Source organism: Lagopus muta, chromosome 7, assembly GCF_023343835.1.
Source record: "Lagopus muta isolate bLagMut1 chromosome 7, bLagMut1 primary, whole genome shotgun sequence".
Lineage (NCBI taxonomy): Eukaryota > Metazoa > Chordata > Aves > Galliformes > Phasianidae > Lagopus > Lagopus muta.
The window spans coordinates 37150684-37167180 of NC_064439.1; the positions used below are offsets into that span (position 1 = coordinate 37150684).

The window sequence follows — 16497 nt, forward strand, 5'->3', positions numbered from 1 at the left end:
TGCACTCAGCGCTCCACCCTTGGATTTAATAGGAGTTTCAGACAGAGTGCTTCAATGACTGAGCCTTTAGCATGTTTATGTACCACTGCTTTACTGAAATACTAGTAAATGCTGATGCCATTGACTGGATATTCAGAAGGAACGGCCAAAACTCCTTTTCTTCTTAGGAGGGAAGAAAAAAAAAAAAAAAAGAATTATTCTCCTTTTGAGCTCCATGGAAAGAGATGTGGAGCAGCTGACTGAATTGCCCAGTGCTGCACCACCCAGAGACAAATGCTGCCATTAGATTAAACTTAGGTTTACTTTAGTGGGTGCTTCAATGCTGGAAAGCTATTTGTGTCCATGATACACTCGGAGTGGAAGAAGTGATTCAGTCAGGAAAAAACAACAACAGTGAAGCAAAAAATCTCTTTAATCCTGTCATTTCTTCTGAACACAGCTTGTGGTGAAACACACACCACTGCAGTGATGTTCACAGCATTTTGTTACTACTCTGCTGGCATGTTGGCAGCACACAGCCCATCACACAGAGGTGTATCTCTCTACCTATATGACAGCACTGGTCTTCCAGTCTTGCACCAAAGTCTCTCCTCTAGCAGCTGGAGATCAGTGTTAGGAAGTTTTGCAGGCTCCTGTGTGATAAGCAGACCTAACAGGGGCTGAGATGATTTAAAGAGGTGCCGGTCCCACTCAGGACCAGCAGGCTTCCTCTCAGCCCTGCTCCTCTGCTCCTCACCTCGCACCAGAAAAGCCACCAGGAAGGCCAACATCGTCTGTCTTTCCAAGACTGAACATTCACTCGAACAGGAAGGAAGAGGACTTGCAAAACTGTGTAACAGTGCCATCTGGCGATACCTGCCCAACCCTTGCTGCTCCCAGGCACTGCCTGTGGTCAGGAGACTGGGGCTTTTCCCCAGGCGCAGGGAAACGCCTGTGAGCCCCGCAGTTTTCTGCACACCTCTTAACAACTGTTAACCTAGTCAGAGGTACTATCTTCTCAACAAACCTTCCATTCCTCGCAGAAAACACTAATCTGTCAACCTGCATTTTCAAAGGCCTGGCTCATAGTCCTGCAAATGTTTGCTCCTTACTGTTAGGATCAGGTCCTTGTTTGTTTGCTTTTAAACAGTGCTTCATACTTCTGTCTCTCAACCTTTGATTTGAGGGGACTTTTCTTCTTCCATCACTCTATCTTTCAGACTGTTCCTTTGAATTGCTTTGTTGTTCGGTTTGCTTCTTTCATTCTTTTGTGGGGAAAAAGTGATGAGTTCCTGGATTGATGTATGTCAGATCCTCCTTCGGGGCTGGCTGGGAACCCTTGGAGGCCTGCCTTTTCTACAAACACTCCCATTTTCACTTCATGCTTTGAACACCAAGCCTTAAGATGTGGAATAAATGTTGGCAAATCAGCTATGTCTCTCAGGTGTTTGTGCAAAGTATCTTTGATGAGGGGGTTGATAGGAGGATGTACTTTTCTCAAATCCTCATCTGGCAGTGAACCTCAGCCTTCCTTTCTCCATTTTGAGAGCACATTCCAACTGTGTGTTTCTAGTTGCACGTACTGTCACAGGTTGTGTGGGTTAGGTATGTGAGCTGTTTGCCTTTCTACATTTTGCATGCATTGCCACATTCATTTCTTTGAGACCATGGCAGAAGGGAGCCATTATCTGAAGTTTTGCAATGAAGCTGTCAGCTGACTGCAAAAAGTCTGAGCTGACTCACATCTTGCCTGTTTTTTCCTTATCCGAATCCTTTTATTTTCCTGTGTTTTGGATAGATCCTTCAGAACTTCATGGGTGAAATATGAGCTACTTGTTGGGAGGGTCTGTATGTCTGGGTGCTGTTTGAGAAAATAGCTCTACCTCAGTCTGTGAAATGGAGCCCCGAATGAAAGTTGCAACTGCTCAAAGTTGCTGTTTTCACGTTTACTAAAATGTCAAAGCATAGCTTAGTTATAGAATTTTACATCGACACTGCCCAGTAATAGCATGTTTGTTAAGCTTCTGCTACACTTAGTTTCTGTACAGAGAAAGAAAAGGCTTTGACCAAAAGAGGTGAGGAAGGAGTGACGTAATTAGATAAGATTAAATCAGAATATCAGTTTCCCTGAAACAGATATTTGGCTTTTTACCAACAGTATTTTACCCCATTTTTCAAATAAATACGTATTTTCACGGGATAACTCTATCTGAAATATTAATGCTTCCAGGGCTGCATTACCTTTGTTTGTTCATCAAAGTCCATTACTATGAGAAGGCTGCTGTTCCTTAGGCTGTTTCAGCTTCAAAAGAATTTTAGGGCCTGGTCTATTGGAAAGCTTGGGGGTATAATTAGTGAAAATGGAAATAGATGCAAGAGAAATTTAGTTCCTGATGTTTTAATTTAGTGTAGTACTGCCATGTGTTGTTGAAGAGGATTCTTAAAGGCAAACATAATTATTTCATTATGGTCTTCAGAACGCTTTCATTGGTCTTAATGACAAAAAGCTGCATAAGGAGTCATACATTTTAATTAGACCTTCTTATATTTACATCAGATAAATAACAAATAATTGATGAAAAACAAGTCTTCTGAATGGATGACTTCACACAGAGCTCTGGTTACAGTTTAATGATAAAACATTTCTCTTATTGCTTTGCATTTTAATTATCTAGAATTATTGCTCTAGCAGAAATCTCAAAATACTGTTATTTCCATGCATTTCATTAGGTTCACAACAAATTTCTATGAATCTAAAGCTAAGAGAAAGGGAGTTTTCATATGTAAGCCACTTACAATCCATTTCCAGCTTTTGTTGTTGTTGTTGTTGTTGTTGTTGTTGTGGACTACTCAGGAAAAGCTAGTAGGACGATGAATCAGACTACTTCATTCATCTTCAGTTCCCTACACAGGAGCAAGCCCTGCCATTATTAGTGACCAAGAACTCCTTTTGAGGTCAAGAGACCGTGGACTTTTCTAAGGAAAAATGTGTTGCCTTTTCCTAACCAGCTTAGCTGAAAGTGGTATGCCTAAATAGTTTACTTTGTTTTTTAAAGTCTTCCCATTGTCCCTTTATGATGTGTGTGTGCCTGTAGATACATGGAAATTACTCATATATTTTTAAATTTTCTTTACCCCCTGTGTTGGGAACTTTATAATACAAGGAGAAATGTTGTTTAGAGTTTTCTACTTGCAAGAGTTTTGTGTTTTATACGCTCTCCAACGTTTCATTTTTGTAACAAAACATATTTGACATGATTCATTCCTGAGAGCATACAGAACACTAATTGTTGTTATTGATTTTAAATTTTGCAACCATTACAAGTAAGCCAGATGAGTGGCAGATAAAGAGTAATAATCCATGGAGTTCTGGAAGTGTTTCATGTTTGTCTGTAGTACTTTACATGATCAATAGTAAGTGCCCCATTGAAACTAACTGCTGTATCAAATAACAGTAAATCAAATGAATGTGCTTACAGATTATTTATTGAAAGCTTTAATTGTTCACTGGGGCCCTGCTTATCTGAGGAAACAATAGAACGTAGTGATCAGACAAACTGGTTTGCAAACGCTGGGGACGCCATCAAACAGCGGGGCATCACCTCTGCCTGGGAGGTGTGGGAGTTCTCCTAAATGTGCCCCTGTCCCACCAGCACTTCCTGTATGCTGGGACTGCCCATACTGGGTGATCCCAGAGTAAATTAGCCAGAGAGAAGCTTTCTCAAAGAGGGTATCTTGATCTCACAGGCTACTCTTCTTAAATCTCTTCGGATAACGTACGTGCATGGGTTAACGTGTGGAAAAAGCACTACATTTCCCCAAATTTCTGAAGGGACATGTATGTAGAGACAGACTATACAAGATCTGATCTAAGAGGGGAAAGTGGAGAGAAATCATAATAAACTTACTGTGTGAAAAGCTTAAGTAGGTATGAAGTATAGTTTTTGGCAATACATGCTGCTGCACAGTTAGTTGTCAGACGCTTACAAATACTATGAAATTAAAAAAACTGTTTCTAACTATCAGCTCTGCACTGTAGCAGTGTTGTACTTATTCCTTAAAATGACTGCTCTGTCTTGTCCCATGCACTGTGAATTACTAGTGCCACAGGTTAGAAGTTTTCTGGACCTTAGGGTGAAAGAGGTAGTCCTACAGACAGTTTCACCATACTATCCTCATTTTTTTGTGTAGCCTCAGTGTGTCGTCAATTACGCTTTGCTGTGGCTTCAGAATCCTTTCAGTGTCAGCTGAGACACTAACAGTGTCCTTCTGCAAATTTAGGAAGATGATACTGAAAGAGTTTACATTAAATGGCATATCTTTCCAACCGTGACAACTGGAAAAGCGTTTGTACAAATAAGCTTAATTTCTACAGAAAACGATGGCCCAAATCTCTCAAATATGGCAAGAAAAGTGCTTTCCTTGAGAGTGCTTATTCTGTGAAACATACTTATATGCATATGTATCATGCTGGATAATCATGTTATGGACATTAAAAAATGATTAAAGCAAAACAATCAAAGGTCTTCTAGAACTGAGCCTCTCTTGGAAAAAGTAATTACCCATTTTCAAAATGTAAGTTTTGCCTTAAGTTTCTTGAGACATCAAGTGTTGAATTTGCTTCTAGGTCAGGATTGAATGTTGCCTGTCCCACTTCAAATTTAGAGTTTTTCCTGTTATGAAATATTTCTTTTATGTCATATACTGCTTAAAGTGCATCTTCCCTATTTGTAAGTCTGGAATAACACAGTAAATCATGAGCAGAGTAGCTGGGCAAAAAACCCCAAACTTGGGGCTGGAGGTGGGTATTGAACAGGAAACACCAATCAACTGGGAAACACTACTAGCAGAAGTCTGTTCGTCAGCATTACAGTGTGTGCATATTTTTTCCCCTTCTGAGTCAGAATGGTATCACAGATGACAGAGATAAAATTATGAGCATTCCTCACTCTAAGGGATTAATAGGAAAATCCACACAGATAGAGAGTAAGAGAAAAGAGTATTGGAAAATGCGCTCTTCAGTCACAGTTCTCATCTAGGCTCCGGTCTCTTGTTTTATTGATATTGGTATCTTATTTTATTGATCTCTTATCTTCTAGGCAGAGAAGAGAGATCTGCTCTCAGTGTTGCTACCTTTTTGCTGAGGCACCAAGCCCCTGCCCAGCTTTTGGCTTCTGTGGCACCAACTGCCATGGGGACATGGTGATGCTTGCCTGGTTAGCTGCACCAAGGGAAAGAAAATCCCACCCATAAACATGAAAAAAAAATAGATATAAAGTAGTATGTAAACAATGATGAGGATGCTGATTTTCAAAGAAAGCCAGTGCTGTTTTAGATTTTCACGGTATCTTCCTCACTATGTTACCATCTTTTGTCTAGCAGGCACTCAGTTGAGAAATACTGCAATTCTGCTCAGGCGAGCATTACAGCTTGATAAAGTGTGTATTTCATTTTCTTCCCTCAACAGATATTGGTGATACTCAGTTCTTAAATATTCCATGAACTTGAATTTCTCATGTGAGCATCGGAAGTGTTGAGGTGTGCTGCTTTTAGTAAAGCACTGACCTGATCTGGCTTGCTGAGGAGACAGTTTGTCCCTGTCACAATGTGCGTATGTGCATTGGAAGATGTCAGTAAGGTTAAAATTTCGTCTGACTACCCTTCTTGTTGCAGATAAGATGAAGCAATGAAAGCCATTTTTTACTGTTATATGTCATGTCTAAGTGGAAATAATGTATTGTTTTAATTAAACCCCCACAGCTGTAGCAGTGTAGCAATGTGGGTGCAATTAGGCTAGTGTTAAAAATAGTCTTATGGAGTCTTAACAGTAACTAGGGAGGAAAGCTAGATGTATGTAATAGACCTGTACAAGCACAGGTACCCCAGAGACTCACAGCAATAATGCCAGGAGCAGAGGAGATGTTTCCTGGGACACCTCCTTGCTTTAGGGAACTACCTTTCAAAGACGTTGCCTCTCAGTTTTCTCTGCCTTGTCCTCTGCAGAAGGCTGCTGCTCCACAGGCAAGAGGAAATGCTTGACTCCATTTCACAGCCCCAAGCCTCACCATCCTCAGCAAATGGCCCTGCTTTTGCAGGGGCATTGCAGGGAAGCTGGACACACGCTCTTCCTTCTGCTCTGCTGGAGGGCTGGGAAGCTGCAGCCCTGCTAAGGAGCTGTGGGTGGCTGCTTCTTGGGTTTTGCTGGTTCAGCAGATTCATTACTTGAAGAAGAAACATACCTCTGAGCGGCATCGTGCCAAAAAATCCGCAGCGAGGGTCCAAGAGTGAGATCTCAAGCAGTGAGATAAGCTTAATAATTGTCTGATGCTTTATAAAAAGAGGCAAGGGACTGTGTGATGAGACTGTCAAAGAAAATAAAGAGTAGGCCTCCTTTTCCGAGGATATCAAAACTCAGAATTAGCAGAGCAATAAAAGCCTTCTAAAGTGAAAGCTGGAAACAATACATTTTTAATAAAATGGGCAGTTACTCTAATTGCTGAACCCCTACTGTTCAATTTCTTTTAGTGCCCTTATTCATTAAATTCAGCATACTTATACTTATTATTTACAGATGTATGCGTTTTAACTTGTTTATAGAAACCATGCTTTGCAGAGAGCAGTGGCTGGTATAATGCTAATTTGTAAGTGTTTATTACTGCCTATAATATGCCATTTTTAAAACAATTAAAAATACTGTTTGAGCTCATCATTGCAGTCAACCCCAAAATGCCCATGAAAATTGAAATATTAGTGCCATGTTCTGCCTCAGAGGTTATAGGCTGTTTGTAGCAGATTGATAGTGAGCCCATTAAAGAATTCACCTGTTCTTAAAGACTTCAAGCTCAGCAGTCCAGCTTCCAGATATTATCCTAATATAACCCATTTAAACATATGTGATAGAGTTCATAATTGCCCTTGTAAATGGGAATGGAAAGGAGGGTACATAAATCAATTAGTGATATCCAGCAGTGTGGCTGCAATACAAATTAATTGGGATGGTAAGCACTTTAACTGGTCTGTACTTACTTGAAGTAGTTTTGATCAATGAATTGGCTCTTGCTGAGTCACTCTATTTATTTTAAGATCTACAAATTCCTAAGGATCAAAATGGCCTAAGTTGATAGTCCTAGAGTTTGAGAAATAAAATTACATGTAAAATACTGCATGGCAAGTCAGTTTTAGGGCATCAGCAAACAGAGCACAGCAGTCTCATTTTGTCCATGTGATACTGAACAACTGTGTAATAGTAGTACGTGATTAAAGATATGAAAACTCTCATTTTCTTGCTGGAGTCAAGCCACGGCAAAAAAATCATGATAAATAGTGTCATAAGAACACACTGAATGTATAGAAAATAAATTTATTTGGCAGACACAGTAATACTGAAAACTAATACCAACTTGGATGGGAGGCCAGCTTTCTGGAATGGAATCATTCCTTCATTCCTGTAGCATAATGCTCTGGATTATTCTGTTTGGATGCTTGAAAAGATCTGAAGATAAAAGAAAAGTGCTCAAAGTACTGTAAAGCATTTAATAGCTATAAATGGGGACTTTATGACTTAGTAAAATATCTGGATGTATATAAGATTACAGTAACGATTTCATTATCCTTGCAATTTTTATTTCTTATTGAAGAGACTGGATTTGAGCTTTTTTCATTTTATATGTTTACAAATCAAGGGTACTTCTTGGAATTGGTGTGTTTATGGCGCTGTAAAACTGGTCTGAAAAAAAGAATTGCACCTCTGCTATTTTTAAGTGCTTTGTCCCTCACAGTGTGACTTTTTCTTATTATTGATCCTGCAGGGAAAATATGCTAAATTTGTGACACAGTTTTATCAATAGGTCACAGAAAGAGGCTCTGTTTTCATAAATAAAGAGGCCCAAGTCCTCATCCTTTCTAAGCCAGTGTAGCTGCTTTGCTTGTGCCGCTTTGCTCCAGATGAGGATCTGACCTTGGGAATTCATTGGGAAAGCAAGGAGAGCCCCGCTTGTAAGAAAAGCTCATTTTCAAAGGAAAATGGAACTTTGCACAAATGGGAGCATGATTTTCTTTGGTAAAGAAGATCCTATTTTTCAGTTTTGCAGTGATATGAGAAATTCACTCTAGATTGATGGAATTCTGCATGGTAGTGACCAGGCGGAAAATCACCGACCCGAAAAAACCACAGAGCTAGCATCTTTCGGATGTTTTTCTTCAGTTTTCCATACGATTTGTCTTTCTCCCTGTAACATGTTTTCTTTTTCATTCTGAAGGTAGGCTCTTAATACAAACTGATGAGCTGCTGCCCTGTAAGCTCTGCCGTGCCTGCAGCCCCTCTGGCCATCCTGTCTGCACGTGCACTTTCACCCCAGCTCTCACAGAAACACCTCCTGGTGTCTGTCCAACCATTTATTTAGCGAAAGACACTCCTGTTCTCAGTTCCTAGAGCATCATTAAGTCTGTCCTGGGAGGAGCACCGGTGTAACCAGATGTAGTTCTTGCTTCTAATATGATTAATCATGGCAAGCTTCCACCTACCTTGTCAAGTGTAAACGTGTCTCCTCTGTAGCTACCCATATGGATAAACCCAAATGTACAATTGCTGTGCTGACACAAATGTTAAAAAATACAGACCCCAAAACAATGTAATTTTCTTTGAAGAGGTCAGGTGAACATAAATCTCCTGTATTAGATAGAACTGATTCCCCATATTTTTAGTGGAGCCAGGACTTGAGAAGCAGGCATTGCAAAGCTGGCAGTTCTGGAGTAGATGTTGCTCTTGTTTGAAAAGACCCTGCTAAGCAAACCCTACAGAGCATGAATGTGCTCTTACAGCATAGCTGCAGCCTCCTCACTATCCTGTACACTGTAGTTAATGTGTGTGTAAAGTAATTTGTAGTTGCCAGAAGTCCTGACTTTCCTGGGAGATACACTGGAGGTACTTGCAGTTCCAGCTTGCCTCCAGAATATTTTCAGGGCACAACATGCAGCAATTTCAGGAAAACGTTTTTATTCAGAAATATATGGTTGGGCATATTGGTAATTTCCAGACCAGATGAGCTCAGTATGTAGCACAGACGCTTTTCTTCTAACCTCTTAGATTTACATTTATGTCTTGGTGGTTGTTGAGGTGGTAGCTTGGACAGTAGAGCCATGCATACAGATTTTTGTAGCAACTTCTAGTGCTGCTTCTGCCTGTGTGGGGACATGGCATCCAAGCATGGGTGTTACTGAGCAACAACCGTGTGTGGGGACAGGAATCAGGAGATGAAGGGCACAAACAAATGCAACAGGCACCATCTGAACATAAAGAAACACCTCTTGGTGAGGGATGACTGAGCTCTGGCAAAGGCTGTCAAGAGTTTGTGGTTTGCCCTTTGGAGGTAATCAGAAGCTGCTTGGACATGGTCCTGGGCAATCTGCTCTGAGTGTCCCTGCTTGAGCAGGGCTTGGGCCAGGTGGACCCAGAAATCTCTTCCCACCTCAGCCAGTCTGTGATTCTCTCAGGACAGACTTCTTGCTGCTGGGACTTTCCTGTGTAGTTGAATATACAGTGTTGTTGTTTTGCTGAAAGTTGATTGTCACTTGTCTGTGGAAATCACCAAGTGTAGATGAGCCTTTCACCAGCCCCCCTGAGCTCCTGCCAGCAGTGCTGGTGGCACTTGCAGACAGAGGGCCCAGGGCCCCTAATCTTGCAGCCAGCTGCAGAGCTGGATGCATGCTCAGACTTGGGAACTGGGCAGTGCCTCAGAGGTGTCCACTGTTAGAGCTGCTGAGCAGTGATTTAATTAAGCTCCCTGCTCTGTGTTGTATGCCATCTGTAACTTGGGGCAAGATATGTAAGGCTGCATTTGGAAGGCAATGTGAGAGCTACAGTTAGTTGTGCTCTCAGTTGCTGTTGAAAATCGCATTTGGGTGCTGCTTGCATTTTTCCAGGAATTTAAGACCTAGGCAAATGAAGCTGTTAGGCTGTCAGTGCTTCTGTTTCTCATCTCTGAAGTAAAAAAGAATAGCCCTTTCCTTATCCCACTTGGGTGTTACAAAGATAACCATATGAGTGCTCGTGGGATATTCAAGTACTGGAGCATCGGAGACCATGGCTGTAGATTAGATAGGTAGTGCGGAGCAGGGCCTCATGCCGCTAAATATGGCAGGGTTAGGAGAACTGCGGGCCTTGCTACGTGCCAGGAGGTGAGTGGAAGGGGCAGGTCTGTGCAGCAGTGCCACTTGGGAAGGCCGCTGGCAGATGGGGCCCCTGGAGGGTAGATGGCACTGTGAAGACAGGTAATTCAATTTCAATTTCAAATGGATTAATTAAGAGACCAGACTATTTGTGGTGGAACAGAAAAGGGTATTGCCAAAACACACCCGTCTTTCGCTGGGCAACCAAGAGAAGATGTTTGTGGGAATACTGAATCTGTGCAGCAAATGAAAAAGGGAATATGCTGTTGAAGAACAGAAATTGTATTAGACTGGAAAAAAAGGATAAGCAACTGGTAGACACTGTTGCTTTCTGATTTACTACAAACATATCTGGATAGCTGGATAGCTCTGCTCTGCTGGTAGTAAGAAGTTGAATTTTATGTTCTGGCCCTAATCACCTGATACAAATAAAGACGTCAGTCACCTATCCTGCTGTCATACAGCTGAGACCAGTATCACCAACTCCATTGAATTAAGTTACTTTACTTTGCTGGCCCACATTACACATCTGCAATTGAAACCTTGCAATTTTGTTGATGAAGGCCAACCAGTGGCCTGACTTGGAGCAGCCTAAAGTCTGAACACTTGAGAATGCAAAAGGATGGGGGGAAGCAAATACTGTCTTGATTGTGTGCTTGTCTTCAGTGGAGTGCGGCCAAATTTGTAGCTGGAACTTCATTAGGGTAAGAATATCAAAGCATGTGCTTAGCTACTTCTTGTACTTGCGAAGCTGGGGACAGAGTTCAGCGGGACCACTCTTCTCCCAGCTGTGGCTGGACAGGAGCCAGCTGTCCTATCACTGCTTTACTGACAAAAGTCCTAACAGCAAAAGCACTTCAGCTTTAGAGACTTCTGCCAAGTGGGCTGCCTCTATCAGGGCTTGCACCTTGTCTGAGATAGCTGTTGGCAGCAGGAGCTGTGCCATAGGCATGGCTCTGAAAATGACCTCTGCTGAGGCACCTTCTAGGTGACCTTGTGGCAGCTTGTCTATTAGTTAGAACTTGCAACTTGGACTTTTGTTCTCCACAACCTCTACTTCTTATAAGCTTGGTTGTTTTTTGAATTGTACGGTAGGATTCCCAAACTGTACACAGTACTCTTAGCTTTTCAAATAACGAAGAGATCGTTTGGGATTGGGCTATCTCAAGTAAAAGCCAAATCATAAAGTATGGACTTTTGATGTCCCAGTTGAAAAATACCCTTTTTCATAGTAAAACCAAACCTGAAGACTTGGATGTTTTTTTGTCTTTCAAGGCCAAAACATGCCTTTTTTCTTTTAAGACGTAGGCTGTCCTGTAGAGTTGAGCTATGGCTTGATTAAAATTTAAGCTGGAAAAATTGTAACGAGGAATTAAGTAAAATAACTTACATTTAACATCATGGCTTTAAGACAGATGTGCACAGCTAGCAAGACACAAGTAATGAAAAAGAAACCCTAAAATGTGAAAGATGTTTTCTTAAGTACTTCTGAAAACTCTGATAGTAATATCTCAATCTGGAGTTACCGTGACAGCCTATGTTTTATAATCCAGGTGTGTTGTGTTCACTCTAGTAAAAAACATTCCTTCCAGAACTTCAGTGCATACCCAGCCATACGAGGGAAGATTTTTGATTGTGTTTTGGATGTGACAGTTTGGTAATTCAATGCAAGTTGAACAACATTTGGCGCGTTGTTTCCCCTGAGCCTTTTCCTCTTTCTTCCTGCCCTCAGCCCACTCGACTTCCCTGCAGTAAATTCTCATGTAGAACAGCGATCGAGTATAGAGATGTCAATAAAGTGAAATAGTACCCCGACTTCTTTGCTTTTGCTGCTTGCTTTGAAAGAGAGAAAATCAGGGTCTTCACGCAAAGCGAAGACTTTGTTTTTCGTCTTTCCTTTGTCTCTGATCTGCACCTGTTGTATATATGGTAAAAATATCTGGGACTTATAACCCAGCAACAGTCCGCAGCCAGAGCCATGTGTGACCGGGTCAAACACACACTCGCTGGAAGGTCATGGCCAGGTTACTAAGTCAAGGCTGGCAAGTCTCCACCATAATGTTTTCTTTCTCTCGCACTTTTTTTTTCCCCCCTCTTGTCTGTCTTCCAAACAACAGGTTTTTTTTGTTGTTTTTTTTTTTTAAAAAAAAACCCTCATAACAATGCAAACTATTTAAGCATGACAAATTCAAAGAGGTTTTTTATTAAAAAGAAAAAATTGGGGCAGGAGGTTGAGTCAATGATATTTTGGATTTAATTTTATAGTATAGTTTTATGTGGCACATGAAAGAGAGAAATTTGTATTGAAACAATTGAGACCCACTTTCCCAGTTCCTGGCTCTTTCCTGGAAGATGATTAAAAGCAGACTTTTTTTTTTTCCAGACTAGACATAAAAATTAAATGATCTACAGTATATAGTTATTTTTTCAAATGTTTGGAGGCTTATAAATAACTTCTACAATCAAATGCACACATACAAGCAGCAGAGAATCTGGTTCTAATTACTTGTACTTTAGTTGAACTTTGGCGTTTCCTTTGACTTTCTGCCTAATGTATGTGAGCTGTGTGCCTTGCACTCCTGCAGAGAATTCATTAAAAAAAAAAAAAAAAGGCAAAAAATCCAGACTCTTGTTGGTGCCAACAAAAATGAGGGTTAACAGAATGTTTTGACCAAATGCAACACTTTGCTATTCACCCTAATTAGCTGAAATTGCTGCTTCCCACCAGGGACCCTGAGCTCAGTACTCACAATTCCCTTGAGGCTATCCAGGAAATGCCATTTGCTTTACAACTTCTTATTCTTTTAAGACTCAACTGTCCAAAGTGTGCGTTAACATACTAGCTTAATAATCGAGGTTCCTGGTGAAACGAAAGGCATTTCATAATGCCTGCTTCTACTTGGTCACAAAGTGAAATACCTCTGTCTGTCAACATGGTTTAGCTGGCAGTAAATTAGCTCTCACAAAGCACGCTGTGCTTTTCAAGATCTTATCTGCTACTTTATCTAACCTTTAGAAATATTTCAGACATCTTAGGAATGGTGAAGTGACCTATTGTTTGCCAGACCCTGTGTGCTCTGGCAGCATTCAGGTGTTCTGTGCTGTGCCTGGCCTCTGTTTTCTCAGGTGAGCAGTGTCACAGCCTACAGGATGAGGCTGCAGGGCATCAGAAGAAGTTACTTGGACTAAATTGTTCCTAAAATTCTAAGACTTCTTGACAAATTTCCAAACTTTGACTTTTTGGAAATGTCATCAGTGTCCCCCTCTCTGCCTCTTTTTTTTTGATGTGTTTTTTATCTTCCATGTGCAGGCATGAATAGATGGAAACGAGTTCCACTGCTGTTTTTCCAGCAGCCATCCATGTGACACAAAACTAGTGCTCAAAACCCAGTGAGCTTCAGTCACTACAGGCTTCTGCACCTGATTTCTGCATTTCCATACTGGCAGTACATATATTTTCAAATACAGAGTTTAAAAGGCTAAATCCAAGGAAGAACAGTGAGTCAGAAGCCAACTAGGAGTAGAGTTTCTGCTCCTGAAACCTCATACATCTTGCCTAGGACCAAACGTTCCCAAACTCTCTAGGCAGTTGTTTGTCTGACGCAAGCACTGTGTTGAGCAGATTCAGCTTTTCCAGTAGCATATATATCTGACTGTTTTGAGGTGCATCTTCTGGGGTTTTTTTCTAGGTTTTTCACTCTCATATATCTTTTCAAGTTTTCCAGAAAAAAGTAAATCTGCAATGGCATCTTCACATAGTCAGCTGTTGACCACTTTTTCTTTCTGCCTTTATGAACTGAGCTGGTTGCTTAATCTCTTCTGAGCAACCCAGGTTGCTGGTGCTTGGCCAGTGCCGGACCGACCTGTGTTGTACATATGGCTCACTCCGTGAATGTTACTGTTAGAGTGTGGGGCTTGTTTACAATGAGATTGTTGAAGAAACAGAAGTGTATCGGCATTATTCCTCGTAGACTGCTTTTCGCTAACCAAAATCACAGAAGGATTGTGGGAGTGTGGTTGTTTTATTGAATGACACAACCTTGTTTTCCCAAGAGAAGCCTAAAAACCGCCTTTCAGACTGACTGGGAGAATTGAATGAGCTAATACGAAACACATTGTCTGCTGATATTAGAGTTTTAAACTAAAATTTTATCATTCTGAGACTGATTGGAAACCACTATAATACTTGTGCTAGCGTGAAATAAGACGCAGAACGTTTGAGGACTCTCAAGGGCATTTGATGAATCTGACTTTAATTTAGAAGTACTAATAGATTATTGATTTAAGCAGGATGACTGTGCAGAAATCAATAACGGAGCACTCCGTGTCTCTCTTAAATACCAAAAATTACTATTGAGAAGAAATGATTGTTCTCGCTTCTTTTTTCATTAACAAAAAAGCTCATTAAAGTTTTCTTGGGCCAGTAGGAAGCTGTAGATATTTGATTTGTTGAAGATCAGCATGTTGAATGCTGAAACAGTTAACTATGGTTCTGGACATTGTTTAAATATCAAGATTTATTGAGCCACATGTTACTTTACTTTTCTGTTTTTCCACACAAACCTTCCTATTGTTACATATATAAATAAATCGGTCCTGTTGAGAAGATATTTCTGTGCTTAAAATCAGTGCCCTTAACACTCCACTCCAGCATTTACTTTCTTCCAAAAAATGCGTCCTTGAAGTTGATGGTAGTTTAATCCAAGAAAAAATGGCAGAAATTGTCCCTTCCCTAACGAGTAATCGGAAGTCGTATCGTGCTGCAATCCTCTCTGCGAATTTTGAAGAACTCGAGTTGACAATGAATCATGGGTTTAATACAAATGTATCATCTCAATAATCTGAAAAATACCATGTACAGTAAATCTTGTCTCGGATTTTCCATTGAGTAATATTCTTTAGGGCCTGCTGGTAGTGCTCTGGAGATTTAGCTGTGCAGATAGTGCCTAATATTTCTGGATAGATCTGAGTTCACAGATTCTGTCATTTCTGTGTATCTGTTGAAAAGTTGGAGGGATTTATCTGAGGAGCAGCAGAACAGCTAGGTGAAACATGGAAATGTATTGCACATCTACAATAAATGTGAGGAATGATGACAGCATATCACAGAAAACTAATGCAGATGTTCTGAAAAGATCTAGTTCACGTGTCTTATCTCACATCACAGAGCTTTCATGTCCTCTCACTGAAAAGGATGACTGGCTTTCTAGCACGTTCAAAACGAATGGCCAATATTAATGGCAAATATTAAGGCAATAAAGGACATGGGGTCATAATATCTAATAGCTTTTTCTCAGAGAGGTTTCCTGATGCTACAAATCGTAGAGTTGATAAGGAAGTGTTACTGGATTGCGCTGGTTTTACTGATGAACAACAACATAAATGACTTGTTCCATTAATTTTCACTTCGGGTCTTATTCACTTGCCTCTTCATGTATGTCCTGATCCATTTTCATATCTTTTTGTGGTGGAATTGCACATGGAAAATTGTAGACAATGGCAAAAGATGTAAGAGCTCTTCCAAAACCAGTGGTGGATTGGAAACACGCATGCCTCGGTTTTCCATTTAATGTTGATATCCAGTGTACACACATGGATCCCATGTAATTCAGTAAGCTAAAAACAGAACGTGAGCCCAAGACTTTCCATTTCTGGGGCCTTTGAAGATAATTAAGCTGTGTATATGAAGTGAGATGAAGCTTTTTTGGTGTTTAGTATCTGGATCATGACACTTTACATACCAGATAGTTTAAAATACATTGTTGAGTGTACAGCCTGTAGTTCTGTCACTAGCTGTCTTTTTTTGTTTCTGATTTTTTATTCAACAAAGACAGGAAGGGCCAGTTTGATCATTGTAATACAGTAAGTGACTGATTATTTGAAATTCATTCATGAGTCATCCATTTATATTCCTTTTTTCTTTTTAGCAGTTGAAACTCAGAGCACCAGTTCTGAGGAACTTGTTCCAAGCCCTCCTTCACCACTTCCACCCCCGCGTGTTTACAAGCCCTGTTTTGTCTGTCAAGACAAATCATCTGGATATCACTATGGTGTCAGTGCTTGTGAGGGATGTAAGGTGAGTGCCACTGTCTCCCTTTCTTTTTATAGTAATGCATTTTGGTTTTGGGAGGGACTAGGCAATGAAGTTGCTTGTGTGAATTAATTCTGATACGTGAGTAAAGCCAAATAAATGACCGTCATTCCTGGAATTCCTTTCCTCCGTAACTCCTGCCAAAGTATGTCTTTCAGGGACTTCCATAAGCATTGACTAACATCAGAATGTGGTTGCAGATGCAGAGCTAATCGAATAAAAAGTGACAATGCTTTAAGACTCTTCATTATCCATTTATA

The 16497-nt window shown here is 40.6% G+C and overlaps 1 protein-coding gene across 8 annotated transcripts in view; it reads left to right on the forward strand.

The window, feature by feature from the left end:
* The window catches only part of RARB (retinoic acid receptor beta), a 318594-nt gene that overhangs the window by 234996 nt on the left and 67101 nt on the right, over window positions 1-16497 (forward strand). For 6 of the 8 annotated variants that reach the window (XM_048951378.1, XM_048951379.1, XM_048951381.1 and 3 more), the window contains one exon: window positions 16074-16222. In XM_048951378.1, coding sequence (XP_048807335.1) covers window positions 16074-16222 — 149 coding nt within the window. The remainder of the gene's footprint in view (window positions 1-16073; window positions 16223-16497) is intronic. The other 2 variants (XM_048951380.1, XM_048951382.1) reach the window with 1 other exon arrangement.